This window comes from Strix uralensis, chromosome 1 (assembly GCF_047716275.1).
Source record: "Strix uralensis isolate ZFMK-TIS-50842 chromosome 1, bStrUra1, whole genome shotgun sequence".
Lineage (NCBI taxonomy): Eukaryota > Metazoa > Chordata > Aves > Strigiformes > Strigidae > Strix > Strix uralensis.
Window position 1 is genome coordinate 116,929,549 of NC_133972.1, and position 15,717 is coordinate 116,945,265.

General features: G+C 44.4%; 1 protein-coding gene across 1 annotated transcript; it reads right to left on the minus strand.

The window, feature by feature from the left end:
- Window positions 1-900: 900 nt before the first annotated feature.
- On the minus strand, window positions 901-9,221 carry TUBB6 (tubulin beta 6 class V). The gene is made up of 4 exons (XM_074878060.1): window positions 9,105-9,221; window positions 8,346-8,454; window positions 7,114-7,224; window positions 901-2,651 (listed from the first exon to the last, which is right to left on the minus strand). The coding sequence occupies exons 1-4, from the start codon at window positions 9,159-9,161 to the stop codon at window positions 1,588-1,590; spliced, it is 1,341 nt and encodes a 446-aa protein (XP_074734161.1). The 5' UTR covers window positions 9,162-9,221; the 3' UTR covers window positions 901-1,587.
- Window positions 9,222-15,717: the final 6,496 nt, after the last annotated feature.

The following is a 15,717-nucleotide window of genomic DNA, read 5'->3' on the forward strand; positions in this document are numbered from 1 at the left end:
AAAACTTGTACTTGATTAGAACTAGTTTAGTTCCATTTCCATGTAGAATAAAATTGGGCAGACAGCTTCAGCTTATGTGATTAACAGTTGCCTGGCTCATATACTTTAGAAAATACTGTCTTCATTCCCTGAATCCCAAACTAACAAACCTTATCTTGTTAGGAGCAACGGATCTTCAGAAATCACACTAGGTTTGTAAAGTGCCTTTTTAAGTATTGAGCAACACTTTTGCTTAGAAAGTGCTTCTAAAGGCAAGAACAAAAAGAGCAAAGAGTTCCTGAAACATTTAAAGTTTGGATTTCCGGAGGGTTTCTCCTTTGTTTGCTTGGTTTGTTGCCTAGAAACCAACCTAAATAAGAGACTCCACGTAGACAGAGTGTTCTCTGGTAGAGGCTCTCTAATGGAGAAGGGCTGTTTAATTGATATGAGCAGAAACATAAAGCACATACCAAGAGCAAATGCCCAACAGTCACATTGTCAAGGTGGCAGGTCAGCTAGGTAGGACAGAGACCTTTCCGTTTCAGCTTTAGTGTAAGCAGATACACTGTTGTCCATCTTCCATTTTGCCAGTTGATTTGAATATTGTGGACAAATACTTTTATTTGTACTTTAACCTTAATCTGTCCAGTGATTTTAACCTGTCTTATTACCAAGACATCCATAGCACCGATAGGTGTGGTCAATTTATAAACCTAGGTGGTGAGATCTAGTGACACATAGCCTGCATGCCCTCTCCCATCACATTCTGTGGAGTAGCTGAATTTCAGCTATGTGGGCTAGATGGAACAGGGATAGGAAAAGCACCAGTAACCAGTGACAGCCAGAAAGACAGGGGACCAGCAAGACACTGGGGTGGCACTTTAAACCCCAAGGGCCCTTAAAGAACACATCACACACAGATAGATTTCATATGTATAATCTGTGATTATTCAGCAGCAAATGATGAAGTCACACAGCATAAATCCAGCCTCTGGCCTGCAGCTCACTGGATATTTATATAGCATTGACTGCCCAAAACACTTTTGCTGGAGAGGATACTAATCTTTTTTATTTTGTTTTTAGAGGACTGGAGTCAAATATCACTGCTAACAAGTTACTGTACAGAATAGCCAAAAACTTTTTATTACGAATAAATTTTGTTCCTGGCAGTTCAGTATTGTACGTTTGGTACAGAATGAATACTTCAAACCCACAAAATTTTCTTACTCATAACTTGATTAAAATAGTGCAGCTCTATTTTGTAGATTTTCATGCCTGTTCTATGTCTTCTCTTGTACAACTTTAGGGATGACAAACTTTGTTTGGAAAAAAAGATCCCAAACCAGCTATCTCTGTGTTTAGACTCTTAGGCCAAAGTCTTAACTGAATGCCTTATGTTTGTCTCTTGAACAGAAATGGCCTGACTTCCAGAAATGCTGAATGTCCTCGGTTCTCAGTGACCTCAATGGACTCTGAAGAGCACCTCTAACATCTGAAATTCATGCTCCTTTTTTTTTTTTTTTTAAAGTCTAAATACAGATTTATAAGCCTAATTATTAGAAATCCAGATTTGAGAATTTGGCCTGGAAAATAGCACACCTAATTTCTTTATTCATTGATTTCTTCTTCATCATCTTCAAATGCTTCCTCTCCATCATTTGCTGTTGCTTCTTGGTATTGCTGATACTCGGAAACCAGATCATTCATGTTGCTTTCTGCTTCTGTAAATTCCATTTCATCCATTCCTTCTCCTGTGAACCAGTGGAGGAAGGCCTTTCTCCTGAACATGGCTGAAAACTGCTCCGAGATCCTTTTGAAGAGCTCTTGAATAGCAGTGCTGTTGCCAATGAATGTGGAAGCCATCTTGAGGCCACGAGGAGGTATGTCACACACTGCCACCTTGACATTGTTTGGGATCCACTCCACAAAGTAACTGCTGTTCTTGTTCTGGATGGCCAACATCTGCTCATCAACCTCCTTCATGGACATGGGGCCCCGGAAGACGGTAGCCACTGTCAGGTATCGCCCATGTCTTGGGTCACAGGCCGCCATCATATTTTTGGCATCAAACATCTGCTGGGTGAGCTCTGGAACGGTGAGTGCTCGGTATTGTTGGCTGCCTCGGGCTGTCAAAGGAGCGAAGCCTGGCATGAAAAAGTGAAGGCGTGGGAAAGGGACCATATTTACTGCCAGCTTCCGGAGGTCAGCATTTAGTTGGCCTGGAAAACGCAGGGATGTAGTTACCCCACTCATGGTAGCAGAAACCAAGTGGTTTAAATCACCGTACGTTGGAGTGGTGAGCTTCAGGGTGCGGAAGCAAATGTCATACAAAGCTTCATTGTCAATGCAGTAGGTTTCATCTGTATTTTCAACCAGCTGGTGGACCGAGAGTGTAGCGTTATAAGGCTCCACCACTGTATCAGAAACCTTTGGAGAGGGCATGACACTAAAGGTATTCATTATCCTGTCTGGATATTCCTCTCGTATCTTGCTGATGAGTAGGGTTCCCATGCCAGACCCTGTCCCTCCTCCCAGGGAATGAGTGAGCTGAAATCCTTGCAAGCAATCGCAGTGTTCGCACTCTTTTCTTACTACATCAAGTACAGAGTCAACCAACTCTGCCCCTTCTGTATAGTGTCCTTTAGCCCAGTTGTTTCCTGCACCAGTTTGTCCTAAAATAACATACAATAGGGAAAGAAAATATACAAAATTATTGGTGAGGTTTGGTATTTGCGTGCTAAATGGATTCACATCTGTAACAAAAGCTGCTACAAATCTGTCAGGTAGATAACTGTGCTCTTCAGTTTTGCCTACAAATATCTTTGGAAGTATCAACATAAACTTCTTAGATAGTCTCCTTCTGCCTCAAATCCCTGGTAGTTTTCACTTATGCCTTTGAGTGTTTTTCCTCTTTTTTTTTGGTATTTAACCTTCCATAAATGCAAAGTTGGCCTTGACTCATTGTTTTGAAAGCTTTCACACTCCCAATCTTGCTTATTCCATAAACACAAGATCACTGTTTAATATTTAAATACTTTCTGTTTCTAAGGACCAAGATATATGTATACAAAGCTAAATCACAAATACACTTTTCTAAATGAAAGATTCTTGGACTGTTCCCGTGAGACACAGAGGCATTGTTGTCATTCAAGGATAAGGCTGGGCTTCAGAAGTCCTATTTAACTTGTTAAATCAAGAACTATAGCTTTTTAAATTCATGGTTACCTAGCCTGAATGGAAATACTGATTGATAGAAGCTTCAAGAACATTATTTCAAAAACTTGGAAGTTATTAAGTGCCTTTTAGCTTTTACTGGTTTCCTTACAAACTCACTATTCTTCAGGATCTGCAAAGCAACTTGCAAAATTGGATTACTGAGGTTTCACAAGCCCCCCAAGATTTCCATTTTCCTTTTATGTGCCACTCAGTTTATTAAGATGGACAGTCTGGATCCTTTGCTGTGTCACTATTTTGTTATTACTTCAGTAACAAGGAGGATTAAATGACGGACCAGTTTATTAATACTCCTGTTCCCCACAGTGACTGCTACATACATACATTGTGCCACTGAACTCAGTGGTACTCTCATGAGTGGCATTCAGAACGAGCAATAGTTTCAGAATTAGGTCTAGAGCTGTCAACTTCTGCGTTATTGTCCAAGACCTTCCCCTTCCTTCCTATTACCATGTCTCATTTCAACTCCCAGTGCACTGTGTTGGTGCCAAACATATGAATCAGGGAAACTGCTTGCTGGGATATTGTTTAAATATGATGCACTTTATTTTCACTGCATAAATGCCTGGTTTCCTCATGATGTATTTGGTTAGTTAATGCATTGTTCTATATGTTGCTATATTTTTCTCTAGTTGAACCTAGGGAGCTCAGCATTTCCTGTCCAGCTGGGCAAAGCACAAAGTAATATCCTTCCAGAATTAAACATGCTTGTAACCATCTGCAGGCTGCTTGAGCAGATCCCCTGCTACAGATAGGGCAGCACACTAACAGACATCACTCCAAGTTGTAGAAGAATCCTAATAAAGCCAAATTCTGAGTTTAGGACTTTATTCTGCTGATTGCCCTTTGTGTAAACATCATATTGTCCTTCTTCAGTGGGCACTGAGATAAGGAGAGAATGGAGAATAGGAACAAAGAACAAGGTAAGAGCAGAATGGGAATTCCTCTCACAAATGTGGAAAAGATTTTTTCATGGGGAAAAAAGAAGAATCAGTAGAGACTGGTTTTAGTTGCTTTTGCTTAGTTTGCAGATTGTTTGGAGGCAAAACGCCTAACACAGAGGTTGACCTGTCCTTCTTCAGGAGCTCCACTGTGCTAGACTCCCTCAGCCTTAATTTGAACCACACCAATTCCTAGATGCCACCTGTCTCTATTGCACTAATACGACCTTTGTATTTAAACTGCTGAGTGTAACTCTAGTAGAGGCTGCCTACACCAATACTAATGGCTTCCCTCCAGCCCACAACTATCGGCTACTTCCATGGTAACACTGCACTTTGTCCACTAGTCCACCACTTGCCTAGTGTCTCCGATATTTTAATTTTAAATTTCCTGCTGTGCACATCTATATGCCCAGTAATTTGATCCTTCCAGACCCACTGGCTCTACAGAACTGCAAGACCAGCACCACCACACAGAACGTGTACAATAAGCCCTGGAAGCTTCACACTTCTTACCCATGACAATACAGTACAGGCTGGAGGTGCCATGGCTCTGACAAGGCTGCCACACACCTGGAAATCCTGATCCTGGCCTGTGAAACCTTGCTGGATACCCTCCGCTTACCAGGTACCTACTAGACCTCTGAAAATCTTAGGCAAACAGATACAGTGATCAAATTCCACCAAGACCAAATCTCTAGGTGCTTGAAATAAAAGACAAACCTGGGAAGAGAGACGAGCTGCTTGCACACTAACGCTTAGAAGCCCAGTATGAACAGCCTTGGTGCAGAACACACAGTAAGATTTAGAGAGGGAAGGACAGCTCCTTTGACATTTTGTGGTTGCCCCTACCAGTTCAGAAAACTTAAATTGGGGTGGTATCTATGCAGCAAAGCTAGCAAGGGTGTACACAAGAAAAGAATGACAAAGGCAAATATGTACAAATGAAAACTGGTTAACAAGAGGAGATACATCAGAGTTCACAGCAACTCCTGGTGGGCAATCATATGCTGTCAGAAGGCCAGGAGACCTGCTGCTCTCATGCAGCCAAATCACTCCACCTGCGCTTCTTCACCCTTTAGATCACTACCTTGTCCACACAAGCTTTAAAGCGCAAGGATTATTTTTGTGTCCATCTCAATCTCTTGCTGGTCTGAGTTAAAATTCCTGTATCTGGAGTGTGTGATCATGTACTCAATATACCTGAATGAAATCCTGTTGATGGTCCATGGTTACTTGCTATGGAGATAAGGGCACACACGGGTATATACAAGCAGAGGCAGAAAAAAACATCTCCATCAGAACGAGCTCTAACAGCCTAGGGTACAGTATGGAACTGCCAGTTTCTGCCACAAAATCCTTTGTGGGCCCAGGACAGACTTTAAAAAGAGAAAACAAAATGCTTTGTTGGCTTTTGATACAGAAGACCATTACTTCAGCGCTCAGGCAGCCATTCTGCATTATTCAGCAGGTTGGGAGGACAGTGCCTGATGCTGGCAGGGGCCTCTGTCAGATACAAGTTGATCACATGCTGTTGGTTCATTGTTAGCTTAGCAGGAAGAGAGTCCAGTGAACTGGACTATTGTTGAAGACACTCTGAATTGATTTTGCTCTGGTTTTACTGGTGGCATGCCAAACTGTAATGCTCCAGTTCAGGTATTTCCATAGGTCAGGTGAATTCACTTTCAGAGGGCTTGTGTGGTCCATGCAGGAGAAAGGGAGTGAAAGGAGAAGCCCAAATATAGAAAAATACTCATAAAGCTACCTATGTCTACAGCTTTTCTCCCCAAGCTTACTTCTATATGTCGTAACTTAAAGTTCCTTTGAGAGAGACGCATAACATCACTGCCACAGAGTATACAGGAGAACAATAGGGACACCACTGAAAGTTTTAAGCGAGTTAAAGGGTTACAGTAACTCTGTATGGCTTCTTACTCCACACCTCAACAGCAACAACCCAGACTTGAGTTTGTTTTATACCACCCAAACAATGTTTACCTTTTCTCTGTCTGACCCTGGCATTGTTCCTTCCTTATGTTAACACAATATGCCAAACTAAGTTGCAACCTAAGCTTGCCTTGTCAGGAGGAAATGTGTTTTGTGGCTAGTGCAGACTTGGAAACCAAAAGGACATGAGAGTTCTCATGGTAGCTTTCATTCAGACTTCCTGTTCCAGCAAGTGGATCACTTAACTTTCACACACTTGTTTCTCCTTCAGTGCAAAAGGGACAAATAACGCTACGGTACTTTGTAAGGATGCTATGAAATTTAATCCCGGTAATGTGCATTTTTAAGCTTAGATGGAAAGTACTACAGAAGTCCAAAGTGAAACAATAAAGGCTAGAACAACCCTCTGCAAGAACACTGCAAAACCAGAAGTTCCCCACATGCTCTCGGACTGCCCAATATGTTGGAAAATAACCCAGTAACTGGCTATGTACGACAACGTTTTCCATACTACAGCTGGTCTTCCTCTACTGTTTACTCTACGGTAAGGATCTGCTGAAAAAGCTGAATTGCACAGCCTATAAACAATTTAATGCTCAAGAATTTAATGTGAATTCAAGTGAAGAGTAGTGTGGTTGGTTTGGGGTTGAGGTTTTTTTCCCTGCTCTCCATTTTCAGCAGAATTTCCATGCATTTTGTTGTAAAGAAGTGGTCTCAGGATTTTTCTGGAGTTCATATATATATGGAAAGCAAATGTACTCTATCTGAACACCATAGGAAACTTTCAGTACTTTGCTAATTGAAAGAATGATTAACAGAAGAATGGCCTTTTCAGTTAATGGGATCTTTTAGCTGACTTACAGATAACTGGAATTGTATTGTTAAACTATTAGGATTTTTCAGTACTAATAATCACTTTGGAATAGGGAGCTTAAATGCTTTTTGACCATTCGCTTGGTCATCAAACACCTGTTGGATAGTTTTGGTTTTTTAAAAACTGACATCCACATACCAAAGATGAAATTATCAGGCCGAAAGAGCTGACCAAAAGGACCAGATCGCACACTATCCATGGTTCCCGGCTCCAAGTCCACTAAGACTGCTCTTGGTACGAATTTCTGGGCTACAATAAAAAGTAAGCATGTCTTTAATGTTCTAAAACAAGCTAACACAGTTATAGCTCTCAATACACAAATACATTGTATCTCATATTATTAGTCTAATACAGATTGTACATATATAAATATTTCCTGTACAGGAAGTCATGGTGGTGAAAAACCCCAGCACCCTAGGAACAAATCAATCCTGTTTGAAAAACGGACCTGTCATCTTTTGGGTCATACAGATGGTATACTACATTTTGTAAACTCTTTTTTAGCAATAGATATGAGGGAGGGAAGTTTCTGATCAGAAAAAACGGTTGACATGTTCTTTATAAGAAAGTAGATAAACTTTTCTATGAATAATAAGGTGAGTAAAGAGTTTATGTTCAAATGATCCTAACACATCTCACAAGCTTTTATGCTTGAAGGATTCATCTCCACTGAAAGAGCTACTTGGCATAGGTGGCAAACAGTAGTAGATTAGCACATCTAACACAAAACATAAAATAATCTGCATCCAGTTGAAATTGTTCAAGGAAATTGAAGTAAATAATATGAATTAACCTGAGATAGACAAAAGATGAAAACATTCACTTGCAGGTTCATGTCAATAGAACAAAGAACTCATGATCCCCATTTTACACTGTTAACACCCTTCAACACCAGACTGACTCAGAGAATTTGGGCGCCTTTGGCATCTCATTAACGAATCATGGTTGAGTTCTCCATTACCTGTGGCCCAACCTTCTCGGTCATGAAATCAGAGATGGGAGTACTACAGATGCAGGCTCATATAACCAACAGTTTAATTTGGGGCAATTGATAAGACACATCCGACGAGATAATCGTATCTTAGAAGAGCAAATGCCCAGCATAGTGTTAAATAATAAACAAACCTCCACCTCCAGACCCCAAGGACAGCCCCTTGTACCATTCCTCTCTGCCTGGGGAGATAACACCCAGTTATCAGTTTATAAGAAAGTTGGTAATTTTTTTCTGGGAATAATGCGGTGACCTGATATCAGCTGGGGGGGCTGATGGCACGTGAGGAGCGTGACCAGATGTGTAACACAGCTTCACAAACCCGTTCTCTCCCAGATTTCTGTGCCCCTTCCCGCACGCCTCCCCATTCCACACTTACAAGATGATTCATTATAGTAGACATTGATCCTTTCCAGCTGCAGCGCTGAGTCACCGACATAGCCTCCGGCCGGGTCGATGCCGTGCTCATCGCTTATCACTTCCCAAAACTGCGGGAGGAAAAGGAGAAGTGAGCTGGGAACTCCCCTGCGGAGCACTGGGGGCTCTGCCCAGCGCCCGGCCGGGGGGCGGCGGCGGCCCCGCGGCTCGGCCCCAGCCCGGTCGCAGCTGCCGGATTCCTGGCGTGCCCGCCGCCCCTCCCTGCCCTGCCCGGGACGGGACGGGACGGGCGGCCCAAGTCCGGCAGGCGCCAGGATTTAAACCCAACGGACGGACCGACGGCGCCCGCCCAACGCCTCGCCCGGACGGGCTGCGGCGTGTCGGTGTCCGGGGTGGGGGGGCCGCTCGGACTTCGGCCGCCCTTTCCCGATTTTGAGCCACAGCCTGGCCAGTTTAAACAGAAAAATAATTTTTAAAAAATTTAAAAAAAAAAAAAAAAAGTCCCGTTTGGTTTCGGAACTTCCCAAAGCCTTTTATGGTCACGGGCAGAGGCGAGACGCACGGTGCCCGGCGCCCCTCGGCAGCGGCTGGCTCGGGGCGCGGGGGGGCAGTGCCGGCGAGGCGGGGGGGGGGCCGGCGGGCACAACCCAGCCCCGCGGCACGGAACAGCCCGGAGAAGCGGCCGGACGCGTCCCCGGGCGCTTCGAGGCTCCGCAAGCGGCGGGCAGGCGGCGGCGGCCCTAGCTCCCCTCAGGCTCACCTTGGTCCCGATCTGATTTCCACACTGGCCCGCCTGGATGTGCACGATCTCCCTCATGGCGACGCCTCTCCCGCCGCCCAGCCCAGCCCGGCTATGCGCGGCGCCGGCCGGCCGGGCGGCGTTTTATGGGCTCCCCCCCCCGCCCCTCCATCCCCACCCCGCCTCCCCCCGCCGCTGACGACTCGCCCAACGGCCGCCCCCGCCGGGGACCGCCCTCCCCCCGCCGGCGGCTGGGCCCCGCCGCCGGGTCACGGGGGGTTGGGGGGCGGCGCGGCCCCTTTGGTACCTTTAACCTCCCCCATTGTCCTCATCGGCCGTTCAGGGTCCCGGGGGGGGGGGGGTGTGTGTGTTTCTCCTGCCCCAGAGGTGGCTCCCACGCCCCGCCGCGCTCCTCACCCAAACGGGGCAGACGGCGCCCTTCGCTGAGGGGGCAGCAGCCACAGCAAGGGGTGGACCTGCCCAGTGCCTCGCCAACGGCCATCTTCTTTGCACCGCCGGTTTGGTGATGTGGTTTTTGCCAGCAGATGACCAGCCGCTGCGTGAAGGTTGTGACTGGGAAGGCAAAGCAGCCTTCACGGAGCGGCCTCCCTGAAAGCTCGTGTCACCGCAGTGCAGAGCACGCCCTGGGGTGCGTGGAGTTTGGATAGCTTGATTTTTAATGAAAAGGGAGATTTTCTTTCTCCACTGAGGAAGCAAGTTCCCACGACTGCTGTATCTCCTGTATGATCCCTTTAGGTAGTCGTTGCATGGTTTCTCAGGTAGAGAAAAGCTGCCCAGCTCAGCTGCCTGTTTTAACACCAGTGTGACTTTTCTGTGGGATGCCATTGTCCGTGTAGCATATTCTGATACGTAGCCCTGCCGGGACGCATTCTTCTGTCTATGCACATCTTTACTGTCTGACCACACCTTTGCTGTTGTGCAAAAGCAGCCCTGAGGCCAGAGTCACAGAACCTCATTATCTGCTTGATCAAAGGTGACCCAGGTGGGACTCTCCCAGAGAAGAATCTTGGGTGCTCTCTACAGCTTGAACACAGTTAAGGTAACCCCCACCAATCAATCAATCAATCAATCAATCACCCCAAAGCTGTACTTAAGCTGGGGGACCACCTCCTGCCTGCCTGCCCTTATGTTGCTGTGACATGACTGATGTCAGCTAGACTGTGTGCCCTGGGTTCCATCCTTGCCTTTTCATAAATGTTTTCAGAAGGGGCTAGCAGCTTCTTGCAAATGACCTCTGAGTAGCCCCCCCACTACCATACTAGGCTGAGTCAAATGTCTTTCTGACATCAGTGAAGCAGCTGGAGGATCAGTGTGTTTGCCTTGCAAGCAGCCACCAGCGCAGGATTGGATACTGTGTGCCTTTTTCTCTACTGAAGGACTGAAAATAAATGTCCTTCTCTGTGATCTGCATTTTTGGAAGAGATCCATGAACAAGTCATTTGTTCAGTAGCCTGATAGTGAAGTCGTTTTGGGCTTTGCTTGCATCTATATGTCCTTGAATACGTCTTCCAGGCCCAATTTTCCCCATGCTTTGCAAATCCTTCCATATACTGGTGTATGGTGTGTACTTGCCATCAACATGCCTGTTACGATCATTTCTGCTGGTACGCCACTTTTTAAAATTCAGTTAGTTCCCAGGTCCAGCTAGTGATAAGGCTGAGTCTATGTTCCCAACAGGTACACGCACACCCTCACACACATACATACACATACACTGGCCACACTGATTGACACAGGCAGAAAACACAACAGTCATGCAAACACAAACAGCACTAACAGCCTCATCAGGTTCCCCTCTCTGGCTGAACAGGACAGAAGCCCATTAATGGAAAATAAATACATATTTGTATACATCTATACAATATGGATCCCTCCAGTAGCTGGTCTTAGACACTCATCCTATTCAGCAGCTGAGCCCCAGATCCCAAGTCTTCCCAGTTGCTGGCATCTGGAAATGTTAACCCCCAGAGGCCCACAGCTCCATTCCAGTTGCTGGTATTCAGACCTACAGGCACACGCACAGACAAACTATGGCACTCTACTCCGGTAGCTGCTCTCCGCCTACTCAGTAGCTGGCCCCTGGATCCCCAGTTGCCTCACACAGAGACACAAACAGGCAAACAAGTTTCTCAGGTACCTGGTTCAGACTTGTGACCTTACCAGTAGCTGACCCCCAGACCCCACCACAGTCTCCCCAGTAGGCTTGGACCCCCTGGTCCCTCCAGTAGCCACCTTTAGATCATTTGGTCTCTTTACTATCTTACTTGGACTTATGGCTGCTGTAAAATGGGACTCCCAAGCTTCTTGCCCCACCCTCCAGGTAGCCTGGCTTGGTGTTTGCTAGTGACCACACACTGACATACAGATCCACATCATGTGCATGCACTCTGATCTCACCAGTTGCTCCATCACAGACACACAGGCCCCTATGACTTGTGGCCCCCACTTATAATTGCTGGCACTCAGACCACTGTACACACACATACACATGGAATGTAGACCCCCCTCTCACCCAGAAAAATAATTAAAATACAGTTTAATAAGACAAGAGAGACAGAGGCGATCAGGTGCAAGGCATAGCCAGACAGATGTACTGACCAGCAACCTGTTTACACCCAGCCAGACAATTTTAGCCCCATATCCTTTTATTTTTCCATACCAAACCACCTCTATCCCCCCTTTTTCCCACCTTTGATTCCTCCTCTAACATCCCATAAATCGTCTTGTACAATCCCAGAGATGCTCTTCCCCTTCATCCCCTAAAGAGTCCCATACCCCTGGAGACGGTAACCCCTCTCTATACAGTGATCCATGGAGTCTCTACCATTGACTGGTGGTGATGGTTGTCACACCCGGCCTGCGGGCTGATCCCTCTTATGGAGGTGCTGGGGCAGGGGCTCCTTTTCTCTGGGTATGTTATTGGGGTTCCCCCACCTGCCACTGTTCCTCTGTACTCCTCTGTGTTCATGGAGATAAGCCATGAATCACACAACACAGCAGTAGATCAAACCCATTTGATCATCTGAATCAAATTATATTTTGAGAATAAAAGTAAGAAGGAAAAAATGGACATGGCTAAGGCCAGTGAGGGGGTCAAAGAAACAATGAGAGCATATTGTAGTAGAGCCTTTAGTCCATGTGCCTCCTGAAAGGCTGTATAGGTTGCACTGACAGTTATCTGTCATCTTTGAAAGGTTTGTCTACTGTTTGGGAGCAGCAGTTGGTCAAACACCGTTTAGAGGCCAAAACTTCAGCCAGTTTCCCACACATACAAAGTAACCCACTGAAGTACCTGTAAGACTGTAGAACCGTGTGCACAATGAAGGTAAGCAACAGTTTACCCAAAGAATTTGCATCTCACTTGTACACGTTTTATAGCTACATAAATATGTTCTAATATTCAAACAGACCTGAAGCAACCTGCAGCTTCTCCATGTTTTATTGCTAGTAATCTGAAAAGAAGCAACACCCGTTTGTTGGTCACTGAATGTAAATGAACCTTCAAAACCTTTTCATCCATGCTTGTGTTTATTTAGTAGTTCAGCTGACTTAGGAGGTGGTGGTGCCATTATAACCTGTGTCTACAAAAGCCTGCACATTCTCTCTACGTCTCCACGGGCTTGGTCTGGGATTTTAAAGGCACTTAGGTGTTTCAAAATCCTACCGTGTACTTAACTGCTACGGATTACTTCTGGATATATTTGAAAGCCCCACTAAACACCTCTTGGAAATTTAAGGCACCTAAATATTTTTAAAGATTTCTCTGTAGGTGCTTTATCTGACTGAGTCCATGAGATTCATTCTATAAATAGCTTAACATAGGAACACACTGTAAATTCTGTACAAGGGATTTTTCGCTTGTTTTATTTGGCTGTGTAGTCTCTTTCTCAGATACCTGTAATATATATTGACTTCTAACCTTCATAACTCAGTCTTTTTTTCTTCCCATTCACCTCATAGGCTAATTTAATATTTAGAGTATGTTTTTTTTCACCATGCACAAAATAGGAAGAAACCTTTCTTAAAATTTCACTTGCAGATTTACTCTCTTCATTGTTTTTCCTTTTTTCTTTCGTTTTGCAATTTAAACTCCACTTCTGTTGTTGAAAAAATCAGTTAATATATTCAACCTGAAAAATTAGTAAGGTGTTGTGATAGCTTCAAACTATCAGCCCAACTTTGCAGAGTCATACTCCAGATAGCCTCTTAAACACTTTACATGACTTACATTCTCAAAGCATCTCTTGCTCCCAGATTGAATAGTAAAAGAGGTTCATGCTTGCATTTTAGGGAGTGGCATGACCCTTTATGATAGACAGGATGGGGATTAAGGAAGATCTGACTGCTAGGCCAAGTGTGGATTAGTCTGACATTTCTAGCTGGTAAAAGCCTAGAACAGTTCATTTCCACTGGACAACTCTTTGGTGCTCTAATGTGATGGGCAGAGCCCATGTAGTTCTTTATTCCTGTTAGTCAGCACTGACAAGGGTTTTGGCTGTCAGTCTTAGTGGTGGTATCAGAGAGTAACAGCAAATGAAATACTCCTATTGTTGCTGTGCAAGATCCAGCTGCCTTGAAAAAGCTGCATACGTTCATGGTCAAGACAAACTGATGGGGCCATGTGGGGTTGCAGAGCCTCCAGTGTTCTTGTCTTCAGCCTTTCTCACTTACTCCTTGATCTAGCAAAGTCTAAAATAGAAATGGATACCTACAAGAGGATGAATTTCACAAGGCAGGACTTGTAAGGTGCCCATGTTACAGAGTAAAAGGATTTTCCAGCAATAGCAGCCCAAGCAACAGTCATCTCCCACAAAGTCACATGGAAATGTGCTTTAATACCCTGGAAAAACCCCAGCAAAGTTCTTCTGTATTTAGCTAGTCATATGATATGATTGTTAAGCTGCTTCCTGCTTTTCAGGAAACACATTTGTGTTTATATCAGGGTTGTTGCTAGGACTATTTCTATTTACTGGAGTTTTTGAGGACTAGAGAGAAATTAATGTCATAGCAGAGCAGTTAACAAGATAGCTCCTATTTTCTTTTTCAGAATGATAAATATGCTGTATTTTAATACATAAGAATATCAACAAGGGTCTATCCAGTGTTATAAAGCTCATTAGCTCTTATATTAACTGCCAAAGCAATAAATACAATCCACATGGTGAATTCACTCTGACAGCTTGCAGCAGGCTAGTAAATGCTACTAACCCCACAGTCACCTTTAGGAGGAAGGTCCCAAGGTCAGTGTTATCCCTTTCTCTCCTCTTTAGTCTGAAAGTTTTTCATGAAATTTTAAAGAAAGGAAAAAAAAATCTTAAAATGGTTTGGATTTGGGGTTTTTTTTGCCTGGCTTCCCAAGGAAACAAAGCATGGGAAGTTATGTTCCGTGCAAGCTCTGTGCCCATGTATCTCCACCACTACCTCCTTTTCAATCTGTCAACCTCTTGTGACAAAATCTGGAAAAGGCACATGAATTCCAGAGATATTGTAGCTGCAGAAGAGTCTAGAAACAGCTCAAGAACCTGACAGCATGGTCAACCTTTTAAAAGGAGAAGGAAAACAGCAAGACACACACACAGAAGCATACAGTCTAATAATGCTAACGCCACTGTACATATTTATCACAGGTGTTTTGCAGCTTATATTTTGCCTGGAAAGTCCACCATATTTCATATGGTCCTCAAGCAGTTTCTTGCTTTGTTCCCCCCTCCGTTAATCTTGTTGCTGTGAAAGCTGTGGTGTCACTAATTGTCACCTATGCTCAAACATAGTACTCGGGGGTTTATTTTAATGTGGCTTACCTGTCTGTTTTACAACTGTAGCTGTCAGCGGAAGTAATGCTAGTGTTTGTGTTTTAGCCCACAAGATGTGGTCTGAACTTTGTAATGTTAAAGCAGAGGTCCCTACATCAGGTCAGGGGTAAGTATATTTATGGATGAAATGTCTGAGAGATCGTGAAGCAACACTAGAAGAATACCACCATCTTGTAAAAAGGAGTTTCTAGCTGCATTTTCACACACTTTTCTCACTGGCTGGCAAGATGAATGGAAAAACACTATAACTCCAACCCTGAATATTAACGTGTTTGAGTTCAGTTGCCTTTGCATTTTCCAGCACTTACTGTCTTTTCCTTTGTAACATATTTTCTGTCCTTTGGAAACGAGTATTTTCTTTCAGCTCTTTGTTTCTCCGTGTGCTTAGCCTCAATGCTATCAATAACTCATCCAGGACTTTTTGCAGAGTTGGTCATAGTGATTTTTATGCAACAGCTGTAGCAGCTGGAGAAGAGGGAGGCATGTACCTGCCTGTTTTGTCAGGCAGAGTGTATGTTTGGTGTGGCTATGTTTTTTTACTTCCATTCTAACAGGTCACTTAGCTACATAAACAAACAGAGCCAGAGAATGGGCTGCACTGTGTGTTCAACAGTAAAATATCCAGGATAGTGTTTTCTTACAGCTACAACCAAGAGTATGGGAATACAAAATTAAGGCAGGAATTTGTCTACATTCAACTCTCCAGCCTCTCTGCACATTAGAGATTTTGCGGAACTGAGCTGTTTGAAGGACAGAGTGAAAACAAATTTTAGCTGGAATGTGCACTCTCCATTATCTGG

What these genes read in the sequence shown, in the direction of transcription:
- TUBB6 (XM_074878060.1), bottom strand. Translation starts at nt 9,161, where the DNA reads ATGAGGGAGATCGTGCACATCCAGGCGGGCCAGTGTGGAAATCAGATC. An exon ending in CTACTATAATGAATCATCTT is followed by an intron (nt 7,225 to 8,345) that starts GTAAGTGTGGAA and finishes TTTTTATTGTAG; the next exon opens with CCCAGAAATTCGTACCAAGA. An exon ending in GCCTGATAATTTCATCTTTG is followed by an intron (nt 2,652 to 7,113) that starts GTATGTGGATGT and finishes ATGTTATTTTAG; the next exon opens with GACAAACTGGTGCAGGAAAC.